The sequence below is a fragment of the Amblyomma maculatum genome, chromosome 1 (assembly GCF_055883805.1).
Source record: "Amblyomma maculatum isolate TAMU_Amacu chromosome 1, ASM5588380v1, whole genome shotgun sequence".
Lineage (NCBI taxonomy): Eukaryota > Metazoa > Arthropoda > Arachnida > Ixodida > Ixodidae > Amblyomma > Amblyomma maculatum.
This window is the reverse complement of record NC_139344.1, coordinates 86,299,601-86,323,619: the sequence shown is the minus strand read 5'-3', so window position 1 is coordinate 86,323,619 and position 24,019 is coordinate 86,299,601. Positions and strand designations below refer to the sequence as shown.

At 46.8% G+C, this 24,019-nt stretch overlaps 1 protein-coding gene across 1 annotated transcript in view; it reads right to left on the bottom strand.

Moving 5' to 3' along the window:
- Positions 1-4,954: 4,954 nt before the first annotated feature.
- Positions 4,955-24,019, bottom strand: part of LOC146203078 (uncharacterized) — a 67,713-nt gene continuing 48,648 nt past the window's right edge. The window contains exons 6-9 of the mRNA XM_084588502.1: positions 15,272-15,451; positions 14,072-14,194; positions 7,803-8,117; positions 4,955-6,197 (exon numbers count right to left, since the gene is read on the bottom strand). Coding sequence (XP_084444628.1) covers positions 6,175-6,197; positions 7,803-8,117; positions 14,072-14,194; positions 15,272-15,451 — 641 coding nt within the window. The 3' untranslated portion in view covers positions 4,955-6,174. The remainder of the gene's footprint in view (positions 6,198-7,802; positions 8,118-14,071; positions 14,195-15,271; positions 15,452-24,019) is intronic.

Here is a 24,019-nt window from a genome sequence, read left to right as displayed (position 1 = left end):
AAGATTTTAGGTCCCTAGCCACGGCGATCGTATGCGGCGAAGGCCTCCCAGGCACTGCTCCGCTTTATGAGAAGCACAGGCCTAATCGAAAGACTATGAGTTTGCTATGACATGACTGTAACGTGATGTGATGTGGTGTGTCTTTTATGTGACTGCATTAACTTCAACTATCCCTCTCTCACAACTTTTGTATCCACTCATCCCCTTCCCCCAGTGCAGGGTAGCAAACCGGTTGCTTTTACTGGTTAACCTCCCTGCCTTTCCTCCTCATCTTTCTCCTCCTTTGAGAGCTGTAGATAGTCGCGCGGCCTAGACTGCAGTATTTTTTCTCCAAGAATAATTAATTAGCAAATACCAACTGTCTGATTTGTAATTATTAGTTTCGAGAACACAGCGTCAACATAGATTTTATAGACGGTGTTAAAAAACATTTTAGCGAAATGTTTGAGCAAGCTTTCGTTCACGTAAATAGTTTCGTTTTTTTTTTTCTGCCCATCTTAATACTCAGCTCCATGCCAGCTGTCAGCCACCCCACCAGAGCCATGCCCGTGATAATTCGTTCACAACGCCGACGCCGGATTTTCTGATGAACGGGGCCTTTAACGCTATCGCGTTAAGGAAAGCCTTGACGTGTCAGCGGTACCACTTCAGCGTCCCGAGTCGTGTCTCAGAGAACAAAATGCTCTTATCTGGAGTGCTATAAACGATGAAGCATTGTGCATGGACCGTTCGAGACCTATGAACTAACAACTGGTCAGTAATAGCTTTCCTTGAAAGCCAATAACTAAAGCTAGATAAACACTAAAACTGACAGTGTTCCCCAAACCAAAATTAAAAAGTTAACGAAACAGTGTTAACTAGTTACTTAACTTCGGCCACGTAAAGATGCTTCAGTCTGGGCTAGCCGACACGCAACAGCTCTCACGTTTTTTTCACTGTTTCTTTAAACGCTGTTACATTTAGCTCAGACACCTGGTATATATATATATATTGTAAGATACCGCGTTAGAATTGGCACCCTGAGCAAATTTAAAAGGCTTCTGAAAGAGAATTGATAATGATGAAAGTTATTTAACTAATATTACTTTACTACTGAAGCACATTTCGAGTAACTATTGAACGCACGGCCTCTGTCAGGAAAGCAATGCAATGGCGATCAAATGCGTTATATAGGACCCGAAGGGAAAGCTGGCTTCATTTTCAGTTGACTTCATTTCCATAGCAATCGTAGCCTGAGTCCATTTGGGACGTTTAATCGGCACAAACCAAAGCAAACCCTAATATTCGTTTTTTTCCTAGCTGAGATTTAAGCGCTGTCTATGGTTTACCCTAGTACTAGTTTCGTAAGCATGACAGCAACTCGATCCATCAAACATGTCGGAAAAATAATTAACATCCTAGCATTCTTTGGCAGTGAATGGCTATTTCAGGTAGTTTCAGCCTCATCAAATGTGAACCTCAAGTTTTAGAAACGGAGTATGTACGAGTTTATTATTATTTTTTTTTTGTTACCTCTACTCTTTAACCCGAAGCGATTTAATAATGCTGAAGGAGAAACGACGATGTTTTGCAGCACATGTTTCTTCAAGCTTTCATCGCTGGATGCGCTAGTCTCATCTCCTGCAAGAATGGAATCTGCGTTTACTTCGAGCCGCCTACTTCTGTTTTCTTGGAACCATTTTTTTACTTCGAAGCATCAAGACACATCCTGCGTGCGGCCTCATCACTCCCGGCTTCTGCGTTGAATGGCTTGAACCGCAGTGAATTGCGTCGTCAGAGGAAGCTGCTTATCGCACTACTAGTTGCCAATTTGTTCTCTTAAAGCGGCGCTTTGAGGGCAGTGTTTCTGAGCAAACGTTCGGCGACGTCTAAAGCAATGCGCTGCTTAATAAAGACCCATTGCTTCATTCCCCGCGTATTTACTGTGTTCGCTTCGCTTATTATTCTTGGCGGCTGCTCTTTAACGGGCTTGAAACAATTTCTGTAAATTGAGCTTACATAATGCGAGTAAAACTTCTGAAGGCGTAACTGTGCGATCCTCCAGGGACACTATAGATTGAAGCCCGCGTCTGCTTTGGACGTGATGTACCTCATTAAGTGGAATCACTTGTACAAAACGAAATACGATAGCGTTGTAACGACAGCGGCTGGCCGTGGTATAAAGGTCAGATGAAAGAGTTAACGCAAACTACTAGTGACCGAGTATACCGCTTGGTAACGCTTTCCGATAACAAAGAATGGCAAAACACGAAGGCCATTTTAATAGTTATAACATCATCCGCCGTATGTGCAATGGCAGCAATACAAAACTGACGGAGCAGCATTTTAAATACGTGCATTTAGTAATACGGGTGTGCTTAAACATCAGAGGCAAAAACTAACAAGAGCCTCGTATGAAATGCAGTTCATTCTATAGCGAATTTCCAATCCTTTGTATTTTAGCCTGATATAGCATAAATCGCAGATATCTACAGAGATAGTATATGTGCTAGATAGAGTAGATATAGTAGACAACTAACCTCCTTGCTCAACTTGAAGAAAACCCCGCCACAGTGACTCAGTGGTTACGGAGCTCGACTACTGTTCCCAAGGACGCGGGATCGAATCGTGGCCATGGTGGCCGCTTTTAGGTGGAGGTGAAAAGCAAGGCGCCCGTGTTCTGTGCGATGTTAGTGCACGTTAAGAACACCAGGTGATCGAAATTTCCGGAGCCTTCCGCCACGACGTCTTTCATAGCCTGTGTCGCAATGGGACGTTAAACACCACAAACCAAACCAACTTGAGGCAAAAAGCCAATCTTCACTTATGGGGGCACAACTGATCATTCCTCTTCTATTTCACTTGGCTTATTGCATTTACTGTGCTTGAAGCTTTGTCCGTATGTTATTAAAAGGATTACTTTCTTGTATTCGAGCTTCTATAGTTAGTGCGTTTATAAATGTCACATTCTTGACCATGTGCTGATGCCTGCCTGCTGGCTTGGTGTGTTGCGCGTGTCAGGCCTGCTGCTGAAGACCAAGGCAGTTGACTTGTCACTTTATGCATCGGTTCCACTGCAAAACTGTACTTACAGGAAATTCTCTGCATAAACTGAAGTCTTCACTACAGGCCCATGGAGCTGTTGCAGAAACAAATGTTCATTTTACGTAAGAAGTGATGTTATCATTCAGCACGCTCGATAAAAAGACGAGAGTCAATACACTAACACAATAGCGCGCCACGATGCTCTATTATAACATGTCGTCAACACGCAAGCTTCGTGCAGCCGATGTCACTGCAACGACTCAAGAACACTCGGCGGTTGCACCTCGTTTGTCGTTCACCATTCAGCTGGCTTAGGCTTACTGAAGAAAAATAAGCAGACGCATCAGCACAAGACTTGTGTTTCTCGCCTCCCAGCTCACGCGCTGGCCTCCGAGTCAGAAGAAACAAAAAGGCTCTGCGACCGATTCATTCTCTCCCACAGTAAACAGGAACTGTTTTCCAACGCCGCCAGCAGCTGCTGTCTTTCCCAGAGCGCACGACCCGACGACGCCTACGCGATCCGGACTGAGCGGCTCGCGCACGGGCGAGGAAAAAAACGCATCAAAAAGGAAATCCGCGGCGGGCAGCGGAGGCACAACAGGGATGCATCACGAAGCCGCTTGCCGTCGCGGCCAAGTCCCGAAAGGCTTCGCTATTGTATAACGCTCGATTAACGACGAAATGAAGAAAAACAGCGCAGCAGTAGCGATGGCCCGCGCGCGTTCGACAAAGCAGGAAATGATCGACTATTCGAGCGCTTACGGCTGTGCACGGCAGCCGCTTGCCTTCGCCCATCCGTCGTGCTCGGGGCTTTCCTGGGGCCGCCGAGCATTAGTGCCGCCGAAATCGCTCACTCGAGCGTCTGTCTCAGCGGCGGTGCTGGTTATACCTGACCGCTTACCGCGAAAACGCGCGAGCGCTCAGCAGGCGGAAAAACTGAGACTGTGTACACCCGCAGGTGTTATGAGCTGCGCCGCTTCGGGTTGTAATGAAAGTCGATACCGGAAGTGAAAAGCGCTCTCCGGGCCTTTTCAATCTGGGGAATCTGAGGCGCGCGCGCTCTCTCTCGAGGCCTCGTCCATATTTCCGCCTTGTCCCTGCATGGAAGCAGACCGACCGATATATATATAACACGACAGCCCCAGATAGCGGTTGTAATGCAAGAATCGAGCCGTGTGCACGTCGTGTCGCCGCAGAGAGAGCGCTGCGAGCTCCAGAATGTGAGATAGAAAGAAGGGGAGAGGGAAAAACAAAATAAAAGGAAGAACTGGAGAGGAATAACGAACGGCGCATTCTGGAAGACAAAAAGAACGAGGAAATGTGTATCCCGCCGCTTAGTAACTGGCTTAGACCCCCCCCTCATTCCGATTGTGTCTCTCCTCCCTCCCTCGCTTTAGCCCGGCTGATAGGTTGCGCAATGACGACATGCTTTCGCGGCGCTCATGTCGTTGTTGCGCCCTCCCCTCGGGGCCCGAATCGAGGACGACGCAATGGAGCCACCGCGCTTATCTCTGCTGCTCGGGCGATTCGAAACGCATCGTTGCATCATTGGAAGAAGGAAGAGACGATCCGGTCGCCCACGTGGTGTGGCCTCGAGTGAATTAAAAACCGAGCGCGACGAACGACAGTCCAGCTTTCTCGTCGATCGCGACGTCAGTTGATTGCAAGAGTCCCAACACACGTTCTCTCGAGCCCTTCTCGACTGACGACAGGCGACTAGCAGGGTCTGGCCTGCGTAAACACTGTCTCGAAGCAGCTCGCGTTAAACACGAGACAACTGTTAGCGTCAGGCAGTCGCCTTTTGACTACTTGAAACTCTGCTCCTTTGTTTCGTGGGCACCACCAGTAAGAATCTGTGTGCTGCGGCGGTGTCAGCCGTGAGTGACAGCGCGAAAGAACAGGAAGAACACAGACTGCTGAGGTATCACGGGCTTTTCATTTGTTTTATTGTCTAATTTTACGACGTGTGAAGGCACTTGGATCATAGAGCAGAAATGACAGTTTCGCGCGCCACGCGCGCGCTAGATTCGATAAATAGGTTACTATACGACGCAAATGAAAAAATTGTAAAAGAGAGAGTTAAAGCGGGCTTTCCTGCGTGCTCTCTCTCCCTCTTTTCGCGTGTGGGAAAGGGGTCACGTACGACCACACGCACATGCTCTGAAGTAATTAGGTTTATTCTTTCGTTATATGAATAAAGTATCCCTCTAAGCTGTACTAAAACTGTTGTAAGCAAAATACTTAAGCCAAGTGATTGCTCATTTCTGAGGTTTATACCTTTTGATCAACAAGAACGAGAATATAGTATTATCTTTCTTTTTTTTTTCATTTTTAAACAAAATACAACTTGAGGCTGCTGTCACGATGGGTGCAAATATTGCAGATAGGCAGCACCTTGATGACTAGAAACTACAGTGAGCATTTAAACTGAGCTTCCTAGCTCAGTTAAGAACAACAGACAGAAACACGCTTAAGCTCAATGTAAATTTGCGCAAAGATCGCTCAAGCTAAGCTCGACTCTCTCGGCGAAAACGAAACGAACAGCATTCAGCGCGTGTAAAGCAATTAGGCAATGGATCTATAGTGCAACACAATGAAATCAATTCTGTGCAAAGGCGGCAAGACACCAACAAAAGCTTGGTTAGGTTGGTGCTTTTGAAAGTTCAGCACCGACCAGCATTGGAGCAGCGCTTGATGCCAATAGGTCGAATTTAAAGCTGGTAATAAGTATTCTCCATCTTACTCTCGCTGCTTCTCTCTCTCTCTTTTTTGCACGTGCTGCCATTACAACCCTTTCACGACACCTCTGCGGCGGTTGTTAAACGACGAAAATGTGAAGCATATTTGAGGTAATTCTCCTGCGATGTCTGGCTGCGGTAGAGAAGGAAGTAGTATTTCACGTTAATGTCCGCTGAGAGAAGGAAACGCGTGTCACCGACATGTCTCAACAACAAAGGAGGAAAACATAACAAGATTGAAAGAAAGGGAGAGATAAAGAAAAAAATAACAAACTCAACAAGTCTTAAACTCTCGAGTAGCGGGAGAAGGGACGGAAGTGGCGCTTGATTCAGCCGGGCAGATGCCCCAGCCGCATCGCGCCGTCGGCTCCCAAAGTAACGCTGCGTAATCATCCGCCTTCAAGCCCGGGTTTCAAAAGTCCGTGCCACCGTCTCCTGCGGGCAGAAAGCAAATAAGAAGCAATCAATGTACGATGACCGCATTCTGCACTCAGCTGCCGACGGCGCATACAAGTTTCCAACGTTTAATGTGATACGGCATAGGCCTCCGCACACTCGTCTTGACGGCTTCAGCCGCGCGCTTCCTAACAGCGAGGTTTATAACACGGCGATGCCATCGGTTAGGGGGATAACCAGGGGAATAGCGGGGCGCGAATGAAGCGACGTTGTCTGCTTCAGAGCACATGCTGAGTATTGTCTTGCGCCTCTTGTGTCTCACCAGGCGTCGTTTCTTCTAAGTTTTGTTCGCGACTATAGAACCTATAACTTTCAGCGATGAAGAGAATCAGTGACGCGCCATGCGTGCAGCTTACTGCACAGCAAGTATTTTTCGTCACGGGTTTCGCTCGTCGCTCTCTGAGGCTGGAAGCGAAGCGCACAGCGCACAGCGAATAGTAATAGTAAATGTGAAAGAGTAAGCCCACGCACTCAGCAAGCCATGTGGAAAAGACAAGTTACCTCCAACTCAGGTGCCAACGACTGTACGGAAAGCGCGGCTGAATGCAGACGAATGTGCGTACGGCAGATGGAGGTGCGCATGGTCCGAAATTCAGCTCCTGCGTTCGGTTCGTGCCTTTGGCACCTACAGATAATTTCCCCTCGATGCGCATTGTATCTTTAAAAAGCAGATTACGACAGAGACAGAGAACCAGAAGGCGTTGAAACTTTCATATGCTGACAGCTTTTTGTGTTATCTCAAACGAACACTCTGCGAAAAAGCTAATCTAACAATAATGGGATGTCTTGGCCACTTGTGGATAGTGCAGCCAACTCCTTCAGTTTAATACCAACATCATTTGTTACAGTACGGCTCCTTAATTAAAGTTGTAAGCAGCATCCACATGCATGCGAAACTTTGCGCAGGACGAGATTTACGCAGATTAAGAGCCGAACAACAATGTGCACTGGACTGCTGTCCTTGCGCGTTTGCTGCTTCACGATAAAAAACTATTGTTTTTTAACGCCTGACCTAGACGTCCAGCGAGAAATACGCAGGCGCAACAGGTTTTCTTCACGTGCTGTGAATCTTAATACAACGGAAGGGGATAACCCCATGACCTCGTTTGCGGCATTGCAGTTAGTACATTGCTACTCTTTACGATGACTCACCAATGCGAAAATTACCTGCTTGTATCAGTATCAGCTATAAATGCAGACTTAAACATGACCACCTCGAATGTCTAATTTTTCTTTGGTTTAGTAACAACATACTTTTTTTGTTTCACCTAGTTGAAAACGCGTCGGTCATATTCTCATAAATCATTTAGACGTGAGCTTGCTTTAAAAACGGAAGGGAATTATTTGCCTGAAAACAAGGCATAATAAAATGCATGCTTATTCGCTGTTCCGCGTGAAGTTCGCAAGGGGGGGGGGGGGGGGGGGTAAGATTAAAAGAGAATTGTTACCACTCTCACGCTACTGAGTAGGGAAAATGCTCACAGCGATGGAAGACAAAGCTCCCTCGCGCCATCAAAAGAGGTTCACAGCAGTCTTTCTACTCAAGATCAAAGAGATGGGCCGGAAGTGGGCGCCAAGCCTCACCGGTGTTCTCTCCCGTCATGGCCTGGAGCATCCTGAAGGACCTGGACGGGATGCTTCCGCCGGTGTATTTGCGAGGGTCCGGCTCGGCCTCCTGCTGTGAAGCCGGCACGTTTGGGTGCGGGAACACCTTCTCGGGCACGTGCATTACCCCGGTCTGTCCTTGCGGTCCGCAGTAGCCGCCTGCTTCGGGGCCGCCCAGCTGGATCGTCATCTGCGTCGTCTTGCGCGGCTTGGGGCCCCCTTGCTGCTGCTGCTGTTGTTGTTGCTGCTGCTGCTGTTGACGTTTCTGGTCAAAAACAGAAGGGGCTACAGAACCTGTACGGAGGAAAAAAAGACGAAGGTGCGGTCAAGGTTGACGTCGCAGTAAAAACACATGGCTTCCACCGATTCGCGCATCTTTGGGACGACATCTCTGCGCTGCACTTTCTGGTGAAGCCGCCAATGACTCAGATGTCGCTATCGCCAAGCGAGTGCGGGGAGTAGCGGAAGTTGCCAGCAACTTAGCGCATTCATAATGTTCAATATCGCGCAGTACTTAAGCTTAATATAGCGGCAGACGAGTGTGGCGGAGGGACGCGTCGACGCAAGTGCTGCGGAACCTTGCTGTCCCCGCCTCGACAGGATCAGAGAGCAGCGGCCAGCAGCTCAGCCCGGCCAGGACGGGCCATAGACAGGCAGTGACGTCCACTCGACGGCGTCGCTTAGCGCGCAAAACGGACGCGCGACTTTCGAATCGTGTGAGAAATGGCCGAAATTTGTTCAGACCCAGCACCGACGGCAATCGTCCTTCAGAAATATGAAAACCTTGCATGGATATTAGGAATGATCAGGCACATCTTTAATGCAAGCAGATGTCTATCTGTGCTAGTGCGAACGTCTACCAGAATTTCTTTCCTAGCTTACTAAATGGCGTAATTCACCATCTTTCTGACGTCCTCCAACGCCGATATTACTTTGTCGAAAAATGTACGTTTCGATAAGGAAAACCTTTTTTTTTTGTTTTTGTTTAGAGGCGGACGATATAAGGGGAAGCTAGTCTTGTAATAAAAGCGCTCGCACAAGGAAAACCTAAAAGACAACAATTTAGTGCGCGTGCTCGAGCTTGTGACAAATTTCCTTGTGCTGCTTTCGTGCATTTTCTAAACTTTTGAAGCTAGGTACGTAATGAAAAACCTAGCTTCAAAAGTTTAGAAAATGCACGAAAGCAGCACAAGGAAATAAATCAAGCATAGCGCACCAAGCCATTTCGCCAGTGGTGACAGCTCACTACTTTTCCTGCAAAGAAAAATGGATAGAACCCTGCTTTATTATTATAAGTAAAATAGCGGTCAAACGCAAACGAGCTCTTTTTACATCAAAATTCGAACAAATGAACAACGACCACTATAGCATGATCCGCGATGCACACATAAACATCTGCGTGGACACTGTTGCGGATATGTCCTGGCCTTTAAGTTTGAGAGCGAATATTGTCCACGCGTCGCAAGTTCAAACCTAAATGTCACCAAACGAGTTGGCCTAAATTACATCCCGCGCTCGTTCGCGCGTTAAGGTTTTCATACGATGATCACTGCCTCAAGGCGTAAATGGGGTCAATTTTACATACGAAGGGAGATTCGCGGACCTTTGCTAGTTGTTCCGGCGCTTCAACATACTGTCGTGTTTGTGCTTCGCTTGTCGAAGACAGTTCGGCCGTGTGGTTGGTAATGTCGTGTACAAGAACAGGGGGCAAGCATTCACGGCACAGAGGCGACTGCCAACGGTGACGAATTACTCGCTAAAGTTGCCATGCAAACGTCTGCGAAACAGCAAATAGTGGCGCCATTATTTCCTTGCCTCCTTCCTTCATCGGCAAAGAACCCTGCAACAGAATTTTACAAGCATCCCGCGTGTACACACAGCCAGGCGCCTGCACACTTGACCTCAATTGGCCGAACCACTTCAAGCGAAGCCGCAGTGGCCACCCACCACGAAGCGTGATGGGTCCGCGTAAACAAGACAACGGCCGCAGCGATGTTTACCGCTTCGCGATATTTAACGCTGGGAACGTTTAACGCTCTGGAGACACACACGGGGCGTGTTCTCACCCGCACAAAAGAAGGCCGCGCGAAACAACGAAGTCGTTGTGCCACGTCGCGAAGGGTGAAAAGGTACATTGCTGCCAGCCGAGGGAACGAGCCGGCACGTGGTCCCACCGACCCGAGAGGTGTGAGGGCAGCAAATTACATAAAGACAAACTGGGCAATGAGCTGGAGAAGTAGAAACAGCTAAGAGACAGAACGGTCTCGTGTGACCGACATAGACGGCGCGCTGGGCACGCAGGGCGGCTGAAGCGGCGGTCAGGCGCGAATAGCCTTCCCGATCAAACTTCTGGACAGCTTGCTATTTCCCCCCTCTTTCGCCGGCTTGGAAGGGAGCGCGATGGCGAACTGTGATGGGCGCCGTCCTTAGCCTCGATTCGGCGGCCGCGTTAGTACGCGCGCCGAAAGACACCCAGCTCGGAACGGGAAGCAAACAAAGAAGCCGTACTGCGAGCGCCGTCTTTGCACGTCCAGAACAAAAGACTCTTCGCAGGCACTGTTTCCTTGCGCGGAGAGAATGCAGAACGCGGAAAAGCGAGCATGCAAACAAGCGAGCCTCACACGTACGCGTGAGGCGAAGACAAATACCCGTGCGGGCGGCGCGGAGAAGCAAAGTGGTCGGAGCTGGAATAAGAGAAAAAGAAATGAAAAGAGAGAGAACGACGCGAGAACGGAAAGCTAACAACGCCACGGACGCCGAATGTGCATCGCTCTGTACCTAAACTCGTCCCTTTCTTTTCTTCACACCCAGCTCTATCCTGAGGAAGTTGAGAGACGTTAAGCCGCAGCAGCTGCGCGTTTTTATTTTGTTGGCAGCGCTTTTGCTTCGCAAGGCTTTAGTTAAAACTGACGTCAGCTTCCGAGGCACCAACATCAATGTGCCCCTCAAGGTATATTATGATCGCTAATAGACGTTTCTGTTATAGAGCAATCATCGCTGAATGTGCCGTTCCAGTATGTATATATAGGCACCTACGTTGCATTATAGTTTGATATTTTCTATACCTTTGCGAACTTTCGCGTTTAATAAGACCGGTGCTCTATAGGCTGGAGACTCATTACTATGTTAGCGAGTAACAAAGGGGACGGGCGCACTGCCAATCTTAGCGCTCAAAAAGTACGGCAAGCATGCAGAGAAAAAATGCACCGTCCAATATTTTCTTCTCCAGTCACAGCGGATGAGCAGCAACACCTGCTTAAATTTTAAGCATGGAGTAGACAGCAAAAAAAAAAAAAAAAAGAAAAAAGTCCTCTTGTTTTTTTTTTTTTTTTTTGTGTGCTCTCAAATAAATAGCGTTCTACAGACATACTAGCTGGGTGTCTTACCGGTCAGACGGTAATCGAAGTCCCATGAACATTCTTTGTTTTCAATACGACGAGACACAACAGTGAGCCTAATTCTGGCAAAAAAAAAAAAAAAAAAAAGTTGCATATTACAAAAGCTGCAGGACAATCCTGCTTTTGAAATTTCGCGAAATTGGAAGTTTAGATCCATTGAAAACAAGTTATAAGATTTTGTATGGCGTAAATTAAATCTTTTTACGGTAACTATGCAGAAACGTTTCTATTTAAAGCAGCGAAAAAAAAACCTCTTTGACTTTCGGGCAAAACAAAGAGCGAACATTGTCCTCAAAGTAATGTATTCTGAAACCAGCGCTTTTCGGGACAATAATGGCACAGGAGGAAGTATGAACTGGCTCCTGAAATGTTTTCAAACTTTTCTGAAGTTGTTTGTACTGCTATAAGAGAAAATTCATACTTGTAGGGTGGGCATATTGTGTTTGTTTTTTTATTATTATTATTGTTACGAAGTGAAATTTACTTAGTTCGAAAATGACAAAAAGTGACCAACTTTGGTTCGCATTTGTCAGCATCGAGTTCATTCAGTTCTCATGACAGCTCTTTAGTACTGGTAATTGCAGAGAAACAAAAAAGCGCTCAATTTTAATGTTTGTTAGACTATAAAATTAAACGCACAATAGAGCCCACATCTCGTCGAGTTACCATTACACGATACTGCACGTTAAAAACATTAACGGACACAAAATCGACTCTCCGCGTTGACTGCACGCGGTTTAATTTTGTTCAGCACGACGGCACGATCTATAAAACGGTTTCTTTGCTTTGCTTCTGTAGGTGCGGCTAATGTGATAGCCACAAGTCTGCCATACTTATAGGGCATTTCAAGGTCATTTGGCTGGATACCACATTTGTAAAACGCTTAGGTCGAGCTTTCACAGCAGCCTCTTGATCAAGCACAGAAGTTCCATGAAGCTTTTTATTTGGAGATGTTCGCACTTCGGCCAAGGCATCTTCACGTGAACTAAGACGTTGAAACTGAAATGATTACCACAGCGCTGGATACCTTTTGTTGACTCTTTGCCTTACATACGTTATAGTACCAGATTACAGCATTATTAGGTTAACGTAGATCGTCAGTGTTTTTGTCATGTGCAAAAAAAAACTCGAAAAAAAAAATAATATCGCTTGACTGTACCTGAGCTCGCTTTGGATTGCGTCAGGGCCTAAAATGACCGGCCAGTTATCCCACTCATCTGAACGGGCCTCACGTGAGGTTATGTAATTATCTTGCTTAAAAATTTTTACACTGGCTTGTTATTAACCGAATGGTGCCCTCATTGATTTATTTATTTATTTATTTATTTATTTATTTATTTATTCATTCATTCATAAATCATAATTTGGCTAAGTGGAATAAATGGGAGAGTAAATAGTAGGACAGCCCGCATGCATGAGTCTTCTAAAAGAGAAAAGTGTCTTTTTACAGCTACAGGTACTGAGATTCAGTCCAAAAACTCGGTATTCTAAAGTGCATAACAACTTCTGCGAGGAGTAAGCGGTGATGTAAAATTCACTAAAGCAAGAATGAGCATGCATGTATATGAAACGATACTAGTTTTAAATAAAGATAAAAAAGCGTCGAAATAAGATCAGACTGTATTTTCAGCTTGCAGTAGTCGTATCTGCATGCTCACACAGAGAACATGGTATACTGGTGGCACATACTAAAATAGGCTATGAGATAATGTTAGCTTCTCATTTTGTGAATGTTTTTCATTGTGCTCACGAATATGTACCCATACAGAGTCGATACCAAGTTAAAAAAGGAATGTTAGCTTTTTTAACGGTCATTACGCAATCTTTTTAATATTTTACGACAAAATAATGAAACATATGACCGCTCCGTTAAAATGGTCAGGTTATAAAGTTGTTTCAGATAACTTTGGCGATAATCGGTGACCATATATTTAAGAAAACACGTGAGTTAAAGTTAATAACTTTTTTTTTTTCATTTTTGAATTCTGGAACATGTAAATTTGTTCCTCACAAAAGCAAATTTTGCTGAAGATAGCAGAAAGGGCAGGTGAACATTGAGCAAACTTGCAACGCCAACTCGTTGGTCCATCTTATACCGCTCTTGTACTGAAAAGTGCCCTCTTTAGAATGAATAACTTGTTTTTCGCTGTTTTTGCTGCGAAATTTCAAAAACCAATAAGTTGTGTGTGTGCGTGTGCGTGTGTGTGTGCGTGCTTCGATCTGAAAAAGCTCGCGTGTAATTACTGAATCAATATTAAGTAGTGAAGCTTTTCAGTTTTCCTTATGCACTGATCCAAACGTGTCATTTTACATACATGCAGAAGTACGTTTTTCCGCACCTTGCACTCCAAAAGGAAAAAATAAAATCCGGCATTGCTTGCAAAATTAAGGTACATTACTACGTGCTGACGCATTTTGCTATCAAGTATAAACAAATCACTGCAAACAAAAAAAATGACTTGTGGACCTTAATGATTGCCCTCACTGTTCAAACAATATCCCCAGCTTATACCTAGCGACAAGAGCTAACAATTTTCGGTCACTAGTGACTAATTTCAAGCCCTAATTTCAAGTTGATCGACGTATACCACTTAGAGTACGCTTTTTGACACTTGTTCTCTTTTGGGAACTAATTAGCACCTGGCCTAGGAGCAAAATTGTTGGAACACCTTCCCTACAAGGGATAGCCTTGTTTTGTGTCGTAGTTATCTATTTCCTTTTCACTTCTTTTCTTTTTTTCTCTCAAGGTAAGAGAGGAAGGAATGACCCGAGAATGCGCTTCCAGCGGCCACCGAAGTCGTTAACCTACGTTTCGAGCGCGCGCAAAACTTGCGGCGGACGCGTACTCACCGTCGTCTCCGGTCATCTCCTGCAGCATCTTGAAGGAGCGCGAGGGGATGTTGCCACCGCGGTAGCGCGGGTTGATGGTCGTGTCGTCCAGCTCCTCCGGGTGGTTGCAGTACTCGCGGATGTCTGCACACGCCGTAAAGCGCCACTTAGGGTCGGGGCACGACAGGAAGACGCGCGCGGCAAAGTCCAAAATGAAGCGCCGATGCAACGTGTTACGGCACCGAGACAGCGAGCGCCGACTTTAAACGAACCTATTATCATCCATGACGTACTGCTTCTGTAGAAACGCTCCCGCTGGTCTACAGCTTCCTCGAAAGCGCACGAAAACAATTTCGGTCAGGAAACTGTCATCTCGAACGCAGGACGTGCGGTGAAATTTACCGTCTGTCGCAAAAACTTTCAGGTCGCCTCGCCTGCGACCAGGGGAAGTGCGAGACAGTACCACGACGCATTTACTCGGAGCTAGCCGTTGCTTCAAGAATAAAGCTCGGTTTGAGTAGTGCCGATACCGTTGCTTAGCTGGCTCAAAGAAATTAACGGGGCCGTTTTCCAAAGAGGTTCTTTCTGGTCAGTTACGAGCAAGCTCGTCTGGAAACTTTTTCGATATTTTGGATGGCTCATTTTTCACACGAAAGCACCGTGCATAAACGCTAAGCACGAAAAGAAGGGCCACGTGGTTATTCATTGGAGTTGTTAAAATTTAAGGACTTGTAGCAGCCACAACAAATCAAAGATTTTTTTTATAGGATTTTATCTCGCTCACGCGAGCTGCGCGCGAAAAGCGCTCAAAATTTTTACGACCATCTGATAGCTTCCCGTACGATCTTCACAATTGCATGGCAGTGGACTGTATAGCTCGCAACTGTTCGTGAGAGTTAAAAAGTTTCTGTACGGTTTCACGCAATTTGGATGGTTGCTGTCACGTTTTGGGTGGCATCCAGGGAAGCCACACGCAAGGACAAGGCATGGTTGTGTTTCCGTGCCAAGGTGACAGACTACTTTACAGAGGCTAGACTTTATAAACCGCAGCTCTCTGCGTCGTTCTCGAAGTCTGGAGCGCGGCAGCGCTCGTACTATAGAACGAGAACTGACAGCTGAACTATACGACACGCCTTATCGTAGTCCCGTTGCCGCCGAAAGGTGCCGCAGGTAAAATGCACTTCTCGGGAATTCACAAACGGATGTGCAGAAAATGCAGACCTGGGGGTGGTTCCTGCTGCTGCGGCGGGTAGTAGTACTGCTGCTGCTGCTGTTGCTGCTGGTAGGGCTGATCGTCGGAGCCGGTCATCTTCTGAAGCACCTGGAAGGAGCGCGATGGGATCTGGTCTCTCCGCAGGCCGCTGAACCTCATCTCATCTTCCTCCCGTGGCTTGGGTGGCGCTGCTGCGAGAACGGCAGAGAAGCAAGGCTTAGAGGGCCATGTGTGAGAAGGAGCGACTGAGTGAAGAATAACGGGCATGCGAATCGTCGCTGTCTCTAAATGACCAAGGAAAGAACTGATTGATCATAGGTTTTGTTGGCGCATGAATCGGCAACGATAAAATGAGAAAGTAGAGGACGCGGAGCCATATTTCAGATTGGCGGTCAGGGTGTTTATACTAGATAAAATAAAAAAAAAACATAAAAAGGGTCAGACTGAGACTGACAGAAGGGTCACCGATTAAGCGTGCATTCAAGAATACAGAATGGTATGGCGACAGAGAATGACTATAAGCTGCAACTAAAAAGACAATGGAAATGAGCGAAAAGTATGTGAGCGAATTAGTCCCTGAACAGCCAATTATGCTGTCTGAACATGAGCGGGGAGTGGACCTTCACAAGATTAGGTCATGACATTTAATGGATAACGGGATGAAAACAAACTGCAGTTCGCATCTTTCACAAAGCAAAAACAAAATGTGTGCTTGGCCGAGTCGTGCTTTTTTTTTTATTATTTTAGGAACGCAAAAACGTTTCGAAGAAAAAAATAAGATGTATCCAACGAAATACCTGTATCAAGCCATCAGTACATTTCTAGCACAAATGGGAATAATATGAGCGTCGAGACCCGCTGTTTTTTTCAACTGCTGGCAACACCTGTGAGTAAGTTACAGCACGGGTGGCAAGGTAAAAAATGTTGAAGACGTTCGGTATTTGTGCAAGCCTATTCCACTGCATACAGAGGTGCCAGTAGGACTTGCATTGAAAAGGCAATAAAAATTCGGAAACACATTCCTCGCTCATATTTCCTTCTTTGATGCCTTAGCATAGTAAATTTTGAACTTTCACTCTTGATCTTTTTCGTGAAACAATGCGAGTCAAGGTAATCACAAGCCGTAAAAGAAGTGCTGCATGCACTGCTTCATTTCACTAAACGAATGCCTATTTTAAGCTTTCCTTAATGCATCTAATGTGGCTATGAAGAAAAAAAAAAAGAAAGAAATAGCGCTGCTCAAAAGAACGCCGATGATTTGCACGTACACTGAGAAAGGACGCAAGATTATAAACAGAAAATGAAGAAAAGAGCTAGTGAACAATACGAATGAGCCTCAGTCGTGAGCACAAGGCATGAATGAATGAACGCTATGAGAAGACAGTTTTCACAATACTGCGGTTGTTTCTTAGTCTTCCTTTCCGAGTACCGGCAGCAGCGTCACCAGCCAAGAAGGTTATAAAGAAAAACTACCAGAAAGGGGAATACTTCTATAAACTAGAATCTTCAAACACGGCACGCAGTGTTCTCGGCACGCGAAAGTATTTCTTATTGGCGGCGCCATTGTGACGTGGTCGCCAACAGAGTTCCTCTTTTCCTACTGCGGACAATAGCGGCGACCGCGGCATAAACAGCCCCCCATAAGAGATGGCTATCGTGCCTCGGTTCCTCGGCGGCCCTTAGAAGTGTTTGCACTTGTCGATCGATGCGTCCCCCTCCAACACGCAGCTCTGCATCACTGCACCGCGCCACAAAGGCGTATCGTTTTCATCTCCTGATGTAGCGTTCAGGAAGCCGAAAGGAAATACTTCCGTGCTAGTGTCTCTGAAAATTATCGGAAGAGAACAAAACTTAATAATTTTTTTCCAACGTGGACCCTGTCATGAAAAGACAGCAGACATAAGATACATCAAAACTTGTAAAATAATTAAAGCGACATGAATACAATGCGTGCATATTGCTTTTGTGTAAGCTAATATAAGTGCATGCTTCCCTGAATCATGCGGCATGATGAAAATAATGTTTTTTTTTTCTTCTCTACGTGTATATTTAATGCATTTGAGAGAATCTTTGTCAGGGAAGAGGATACGCACGCTAAGCTGTTTTGGCGTTCTCCTATAGTGACCAATAAGAGTGGTGTACGTTTTCACGCAGAATGCTGTGCTGAGTATATTCGTTCGCCAACTGGTTTGCTATCATATCACACGCATAATAACTCCTGAGAGCATTTGAGTTTAAATCTGGCGTGGTGGCAATTTGCCCGTGAAGTATATAACAGTGCTTAAGTTTCGGGCTGTGCTTTGCAGCAGAGGCGGTATTTATAGCATTTCTCTTAAGCAGAGCTTCAGATGCTGCGTGAAGCTCGCAAGGTCATGACAGCATCTTCGCACCGCTCTGGCAATGCTTCTTTTGTGGAACCCAATGAGTTCGAAACGACGCCCGCCTCGCCTAGCTCCTTCCACGCACGCAGTGAGTGCGCGCGCCTAATGCAGTGCGACCATTATAATCAGAAAAGTTCTACGCCCTGGAAGTGAGCCGATACGACATATACGAGCGCTGAAATTGCGCTGTGGATGTAAACGCGGAATACTAAAAACGACGGCACCAAAGGGTAAGACAGAGATCCTAAGTGTCGTATTATTCCTACTTCCTCGTTTAATCACACAAATTTTGAGGGCAAATCATGAAATGTGTATGCCAACAACGTATGCTTCCTCTTTTATACCTTGCTTGATCATCGCATGGTCGTATGCCTAAGCTTCCAGCTATAAAGACTGTCAGAGCCAAGACCGAAAATGTACCGGTGCGGACTAAAGTAAACGAAGCATACTGTTTGCTACTCAATTTTTTTTCGCGCGTTGCATAATTGAAACTGGCAGCCGTGGTATGTGCGAACCGGTAGTAGACGCCAGTGCCCTTTCAGGTGGACAAATATTGTTGTCTCCAGTGCAGGAGGCGGGATTTTAATGTGAATGGAAAAGCGTGCTCCATTTACTTATGTCCGCACCTGTACATGTACTTCTGTACATATGCACTCGATATATTTGATCAGATCAAAGTGAGTTTTGAAAAGAAATAGTTCAAATTGCCCAGACTTTCGCCATGCGAGATGGCCTTGTAAAGACGCCAGCACTATCGACCACCACCTGGCAGAACCAAGCGCGAGCCCTTCGCCCAGACACGAGCAAGCTTGTATAACTACCCGTGCGTGATTCCGCGCGTGTAGTGCAATATGCGGCGTGCGAAACTTTTTTTCCGACTCTCACGTGCACGCACACGGATACAAACACTGGGCGGTTCTGCGGACGTATCTGCTCTCACATCTACGGCGGAGCGAGCGATAAGTAAGGCGTACGTGCTCCTACATACGCCAGAGAGGAGGTTCCTGGATTAGTTTAGACCCACTGAGCCTTTTCTTTAAAGATTCGCCGAAAATATCAGTATATTTGTTTTAACAGGCAGCGTTTCACCTGTACGTTATCTCGTGCAGGCGCGTAGTCCAACTGGGCAACACAGTACCGTAGGCGGCGTGCTGCTAAGTGATGCGGCAGTCGCGCAGATAGCAAGATGCAGGCTGTACTTCCTCGCGAAACATATTACCTTTATTGTTACGTAGACGTAGAAGATATAAAACTGACGAGAAAAAAGGGGGCTCTAACTCAATTCCTGCCACCTCTTGGTACGAGCATAAGTTTAACTGATCCTGTCGCGGTAATAACGAAAAAGTTCTGCGCGGATACGAGCGAAGCTACTTCCAGAAGAAAGAAGGACGGGGGAAAGAGGAGCGCGTCGAAACGGGGCGATGCCTTTGACCGCAGGAATTCATTTCCGGCTTTTCAGTATCCCCGATGGCGGGTCTTCAAATATTTCAGAATGTGGGCGTTTTGGTCGAATCACTTCATACGTGATGGGTATCCAAGAATTAAATAATCCCTTCGATATAGCGCACCTTCATGACAGAACAATCAATCAGAGACATCGTCGGTTGGTGGCGCGTAGCGGGCATATCTCATTCTCTATCGCATCTCATTTTTCTTCATAGCTCGTAGTTAATCCCTTGTGGCATATGCAAAGGAGCGCGCATCGCGGGCATTTTGCACAGCCAGATGCCAGCGATGCGTTCGCTCGAGCGCACCAAAGCAAATGTGCGACCGCGCGCCGCGCACTCTCAGAGGCGGAAGGGCGTACTCACTCCTCGTGTACGGCTCGTACGGGACCACGCGGACAAGCACTTTCTCCATGCCGGCGGCCGGGCTGCTGCTTCGCGCGGCCAACTGCGTCGTCGCCCGCACCGGCTTCGGGGCGACCGTCAGGAAGAGAGTAAAACTTTCGCCCGCACGCGCACGCCGGCAGTGTCCCCCGATTGTTTTTCCCTTCCTCGGCTGCTTTGCCGACCGGAGCGAGGAGAAAAAGCGAAAGCGGTACGGGACTTGGCTCAAAGCGTTGCCTGCCATCCCCCGAGGGCACCGCTCTCCTTCCCCGCTTTCCGCCGGGCGCGTTCCACATAACGGCGGAGCGGAATGATCGGCTCCATCGGCTCGACGACGTAACGCCGCGGGCGCGACGGATACGCGATGGCATTCGCCCATATGTACCATTGCGGGCTTCGACCATCCTGCAGCGAGCCGCCGCTTACGGCTTCGCCCGAGATGAATGGGATGAAGGAAAATTATGTTGAGCCTCGAAAAGCTGGCAAGAAACTGGCAGCTCGTCCCCGAATGCAGCGGCCACCTGTGCGATTCGATAAATTTATTCGGAGTAAGCTTGGCGTAAAAGAGAAGGCGTTTATTGCGAAGACACAAAGCTCAGCAGCGTTGAAATAAGTAGTTTGATGCAACTTATTGCACTCTGCTTCTTTGCGGTTTCGGTAAATATGGTAGATTCATTAGCTTCGTAGATGCGTTCTCAACTAGTGAGAGAGACTTGCGTGCCGATACCACTTTGCAAGTGCAAATAGTAAACATGGAGACGAATTATAATAAGAAAAGAACAGACGTGTACTGTCAGTGCGAGATGAATGTGATTATTCTCTTCGAGTTCCGTTCCACACGTTTGATACTAGTTGAAAAGCTCTGAAATGCCTTCAGTTTAAATTCTCCGCGATTGTATCCGTAAAAGTACAGTAGGAAGTTGACAATTTTTGGTCTAATTTAAATTGTGCTCTACTGCCTTTCCTTTGCAGCTTTCCATCTGGCTCTATTGCTACCCGGACCACATTTACGCGACTTAACAAACTGCGAATTCGCCAAGCCGTAATCTCCTCAGCGCATTTTGGGGAGCACTACTTCCATCTGGCGTCGCCGCTGTGGAATTTTTATTTTATCCCAGCCCAGAAGCCACGCACCGTTGGCCACACAGTTCGTGTCTTCGGGCGAAATAAGCGCACGAGAAAGTGCTCGTACGTGAGCAGCCTGGACATCCTCTCCAAACGCACCCCAAGTCGAGCGACCGCCAGCTTTTCAAGATGCACGCTCTTCCGCTCTCAAAATGTTTTCTGTCCCTTTCAGCTGCTTTGCATAAAGTTTCCTTTTCTGAACTCGAACTGAGATATATTTTTTTCCCCTTTCTCGAAAGAATTATTTAGTGCCAGTTTCAGTTTACTCTTCTTTTTCGAGCTGATGGAAAAAGTTCAAAATCTCTTTGGCGACGTGCTCCACATTACGTGCAGCCAGAGCGATGATGTGTTATCGCTCGTTCTTGGTAAACCTGCGCCAGATTAGGAGTCGCTGCAGCCGCTGCTTGCCAGCCAGGTACGCACACACTCGCTGGCAGAAAATGAAAGTATTCGCGTGCGCGGGCACGTGGACCGCAACGCAATGGACACATTTATTCCCTGCAAAGCAGCGGCCGGAAGTTCTCTGTCACTGGCAGGGCTAAGATGGCACAGTGGAGCTGGCGGGTTTCTGGGAATGGAAAATAGGAGCAATGGAGGATGCTCAAGGCCTATGACGATTGTGGCTCTGGAGAGATGCGTACGCCTTGGCGACCGGGAGCGTTAAAGCAGGATTGCGCAAAAATAAATTGAGAAAATGAACTTCAGAAATGCTAAAGTGCACCAACCTGCGTATATAGTACACGGTACCTGTACGAAGCGCCAAACAAAGGTGCTAACGGTTTGATACTTTGACCCTAATCTCTTAGGAAAACGAATGCAACTGAAAAATTTTCTAACATTCCTCTTTATCCGTAGTTTTGCCTCCAGTACTCTGTCCTGCATAAGAGAATGTGACCTTCAAAATCTTAGTTATCCTCCTAGAAAAAAAAAAAGAGCCTTGCCCTTGACCAGTGAATTTGAATCATACCTTAAGGTAACTGCTGACCAGGATGCTCATAATATAAATGTATCCTACAATTTTTCCAGATGATTGTACAACCTGTGATAAAAAGTTTAAAGGATTCTCTCAACTTTTATATTTATATCGTTAATCCTTTCCTGTCATCATCTATCAGGCTTTCCAATTTTGTTGGCCGATTATGGTAAACGACGCGCGAAATAGTAGCCAGAATGGAGAAATCAATGGCGTAATGAAAATGGAACATTACGGCGAGTGCTTAACTATCGCTGTAAAGGGGGCATGTTTATCTCGGCAACTAACTTCAATCCGAATAAGAGTGAAGTTAGATTGCAATTGATCATTTTATTCGTTTTCCTAATTTTCCTCATCAAAGCTAGCAAAATGTATATAAACACCGGGCTCTACGCAGTCGCGTCGGCTCGGCGTGACGACAAAGAAAAATAAGCAGGCAGGCAGTTGTTACAGAGGTGATCTTCGGGTGAGATATAGATAATCCTGGATATTAGGAGAGAGGGGGGGGGGGGAGGGGGGGGTTGCATGCTGTAGTGAGCGCAACGCTCGGTTTGGGGCGATTGGAATGCGTGATTCGTTGCATCGGCGCTGCCTTGTGGTGACCTTGCTCGGCGGTTACGATCGCACAGACCTTATAGTTTGCGCTGGCCTTACGTATGCGCGCGTTGATACAGAGGCTAATCCTATAGTTCTTTCTCACACGTTACGCTTCCGCGAGAATGAGTGGCAGAGCGGAGGACGGGAGAAAGCTATATCAGTTTAGAAATAAATTGTATACCGACGAGTCGACCCATCACAATATACGCTAATTTGCAGCTCTCGTACACTCAGAGGCTGACAATGAAGCCGGCGCGGTCCGTGCAGAGATGTCTGCTTCCGAATTAAAGCCTCGCACAGCGATACAAAGCCCCATTGCCCTTATTAACGTCGAACAAAACAAAATCGCAGAGGGATACTTGAAAACATGCCGTACTAACGCGGTAATCGTCTCTTTCGAAGACTGTAGTTGCCTGCAACAAGCGATCAGCGCGTACAACCAATAACAGGGGCGACCAACTGAGAAGTTCTTTTTCTATCAGGCACATAAGTGTGCGCTGCGAGCGTTTTTCTTCCACACACACAACGAGACACACGACGAAATGCGGACGCACGCAGAGCAGCACAGAGATTGCAGATTATCAAATATGACGCAAAATTCTCTGCTTTGACAATGATCAGCTGCGAATACCTCGAGAATATGACAACGCAAAAAAAGCATTGCACTATTTTGTGTTTGTGCCCGTTATTAAGGAGAGAAGAGTCCGTATGCGAGCGAGGACAATTACAGGTGTGGACGTTGCACTGTGCCCGAGAAACTCGCGTGCACGTAAGATGTTTGGCAACACTTCTGCACAGTGTCCCATGCATCCGGCGATACAATTGCAAATACAGAAGCGCTGTAAACAACTATGCGTCATAAAGGATGCGCAATATGCATATATGCAAGTTAGAGTTAACGACATTTGTTGAAGGGCTACTCCGCGACTGATATATATGCGCATGGCCGAGTCAGCGAACGACGCCATTGTTAAAGGTTGTTCCGTTACCTTCGCGTGACTTCGTTCAGTCAGTGATAGACGTCAACGGCCGTCGGAAGTGTGACATTTTGGCCAACATCGCCTACTTTCGCTTTCGCGACATCGCCTAAACGTCACCGAACTACAGGCACTGTAACCGAACGACAGTGAGGAAAGCTTACGACAGCGCAGGGCTGCCCACAGCCTCGCTGATATTGCGCAACGGCATTCGTCGTTCGCGTTGCACGATTAGAGTGTAAAGCTGATCACCTACTTTGCATCTGTACTAATTCACTCTGTATCACGCAAAAAAACAACAAAAACATTAATCGAAGCGGCTGTCAACGACGTGCGGTGGTGTCACGCATACGGGACGAATCCAGAGGCGACACCAGGAGCGGCGCGCTGCACTCGGCAGCGCGTTTCGCCCCCGTACACGTATCGCGTGATGCGCACCTAGAACTAAGGCATAAGAGCAGGAGCACCAACGAGCAGGCTGCGGAGGGAATCTGAATAAATCACTGACAGAAATATTATCGCACAACAAAAAAGCGAAGCGGCTTGAAAACGTTTCGAAGTAAGAATTAAGAGTGCAAGCGCCTTTCGATTGGTCGCTTTCTCATTCTCAACTTCGCTTGAGCTGACGAGGGGCCGCTCTCAATTTTAAACCGTTTTCTTCACGAAGAAGACGGAGGTCCCTTCACCCCACATTCTCTTGTAAGCGTTTTTAATTGGAGTATTTACACAAGCTTGATTGCTGTATTTGCGGTTTATTGTGAAAGGGATGGTTTTCGCGCTTTCGAAAGTGCCGCATGAGCACACTGCGTGGCCCAAGCTTCCTTCACAATCAATTGCTGCTTTCAAATTGCCGGGCAACTTTATACCACGAGTT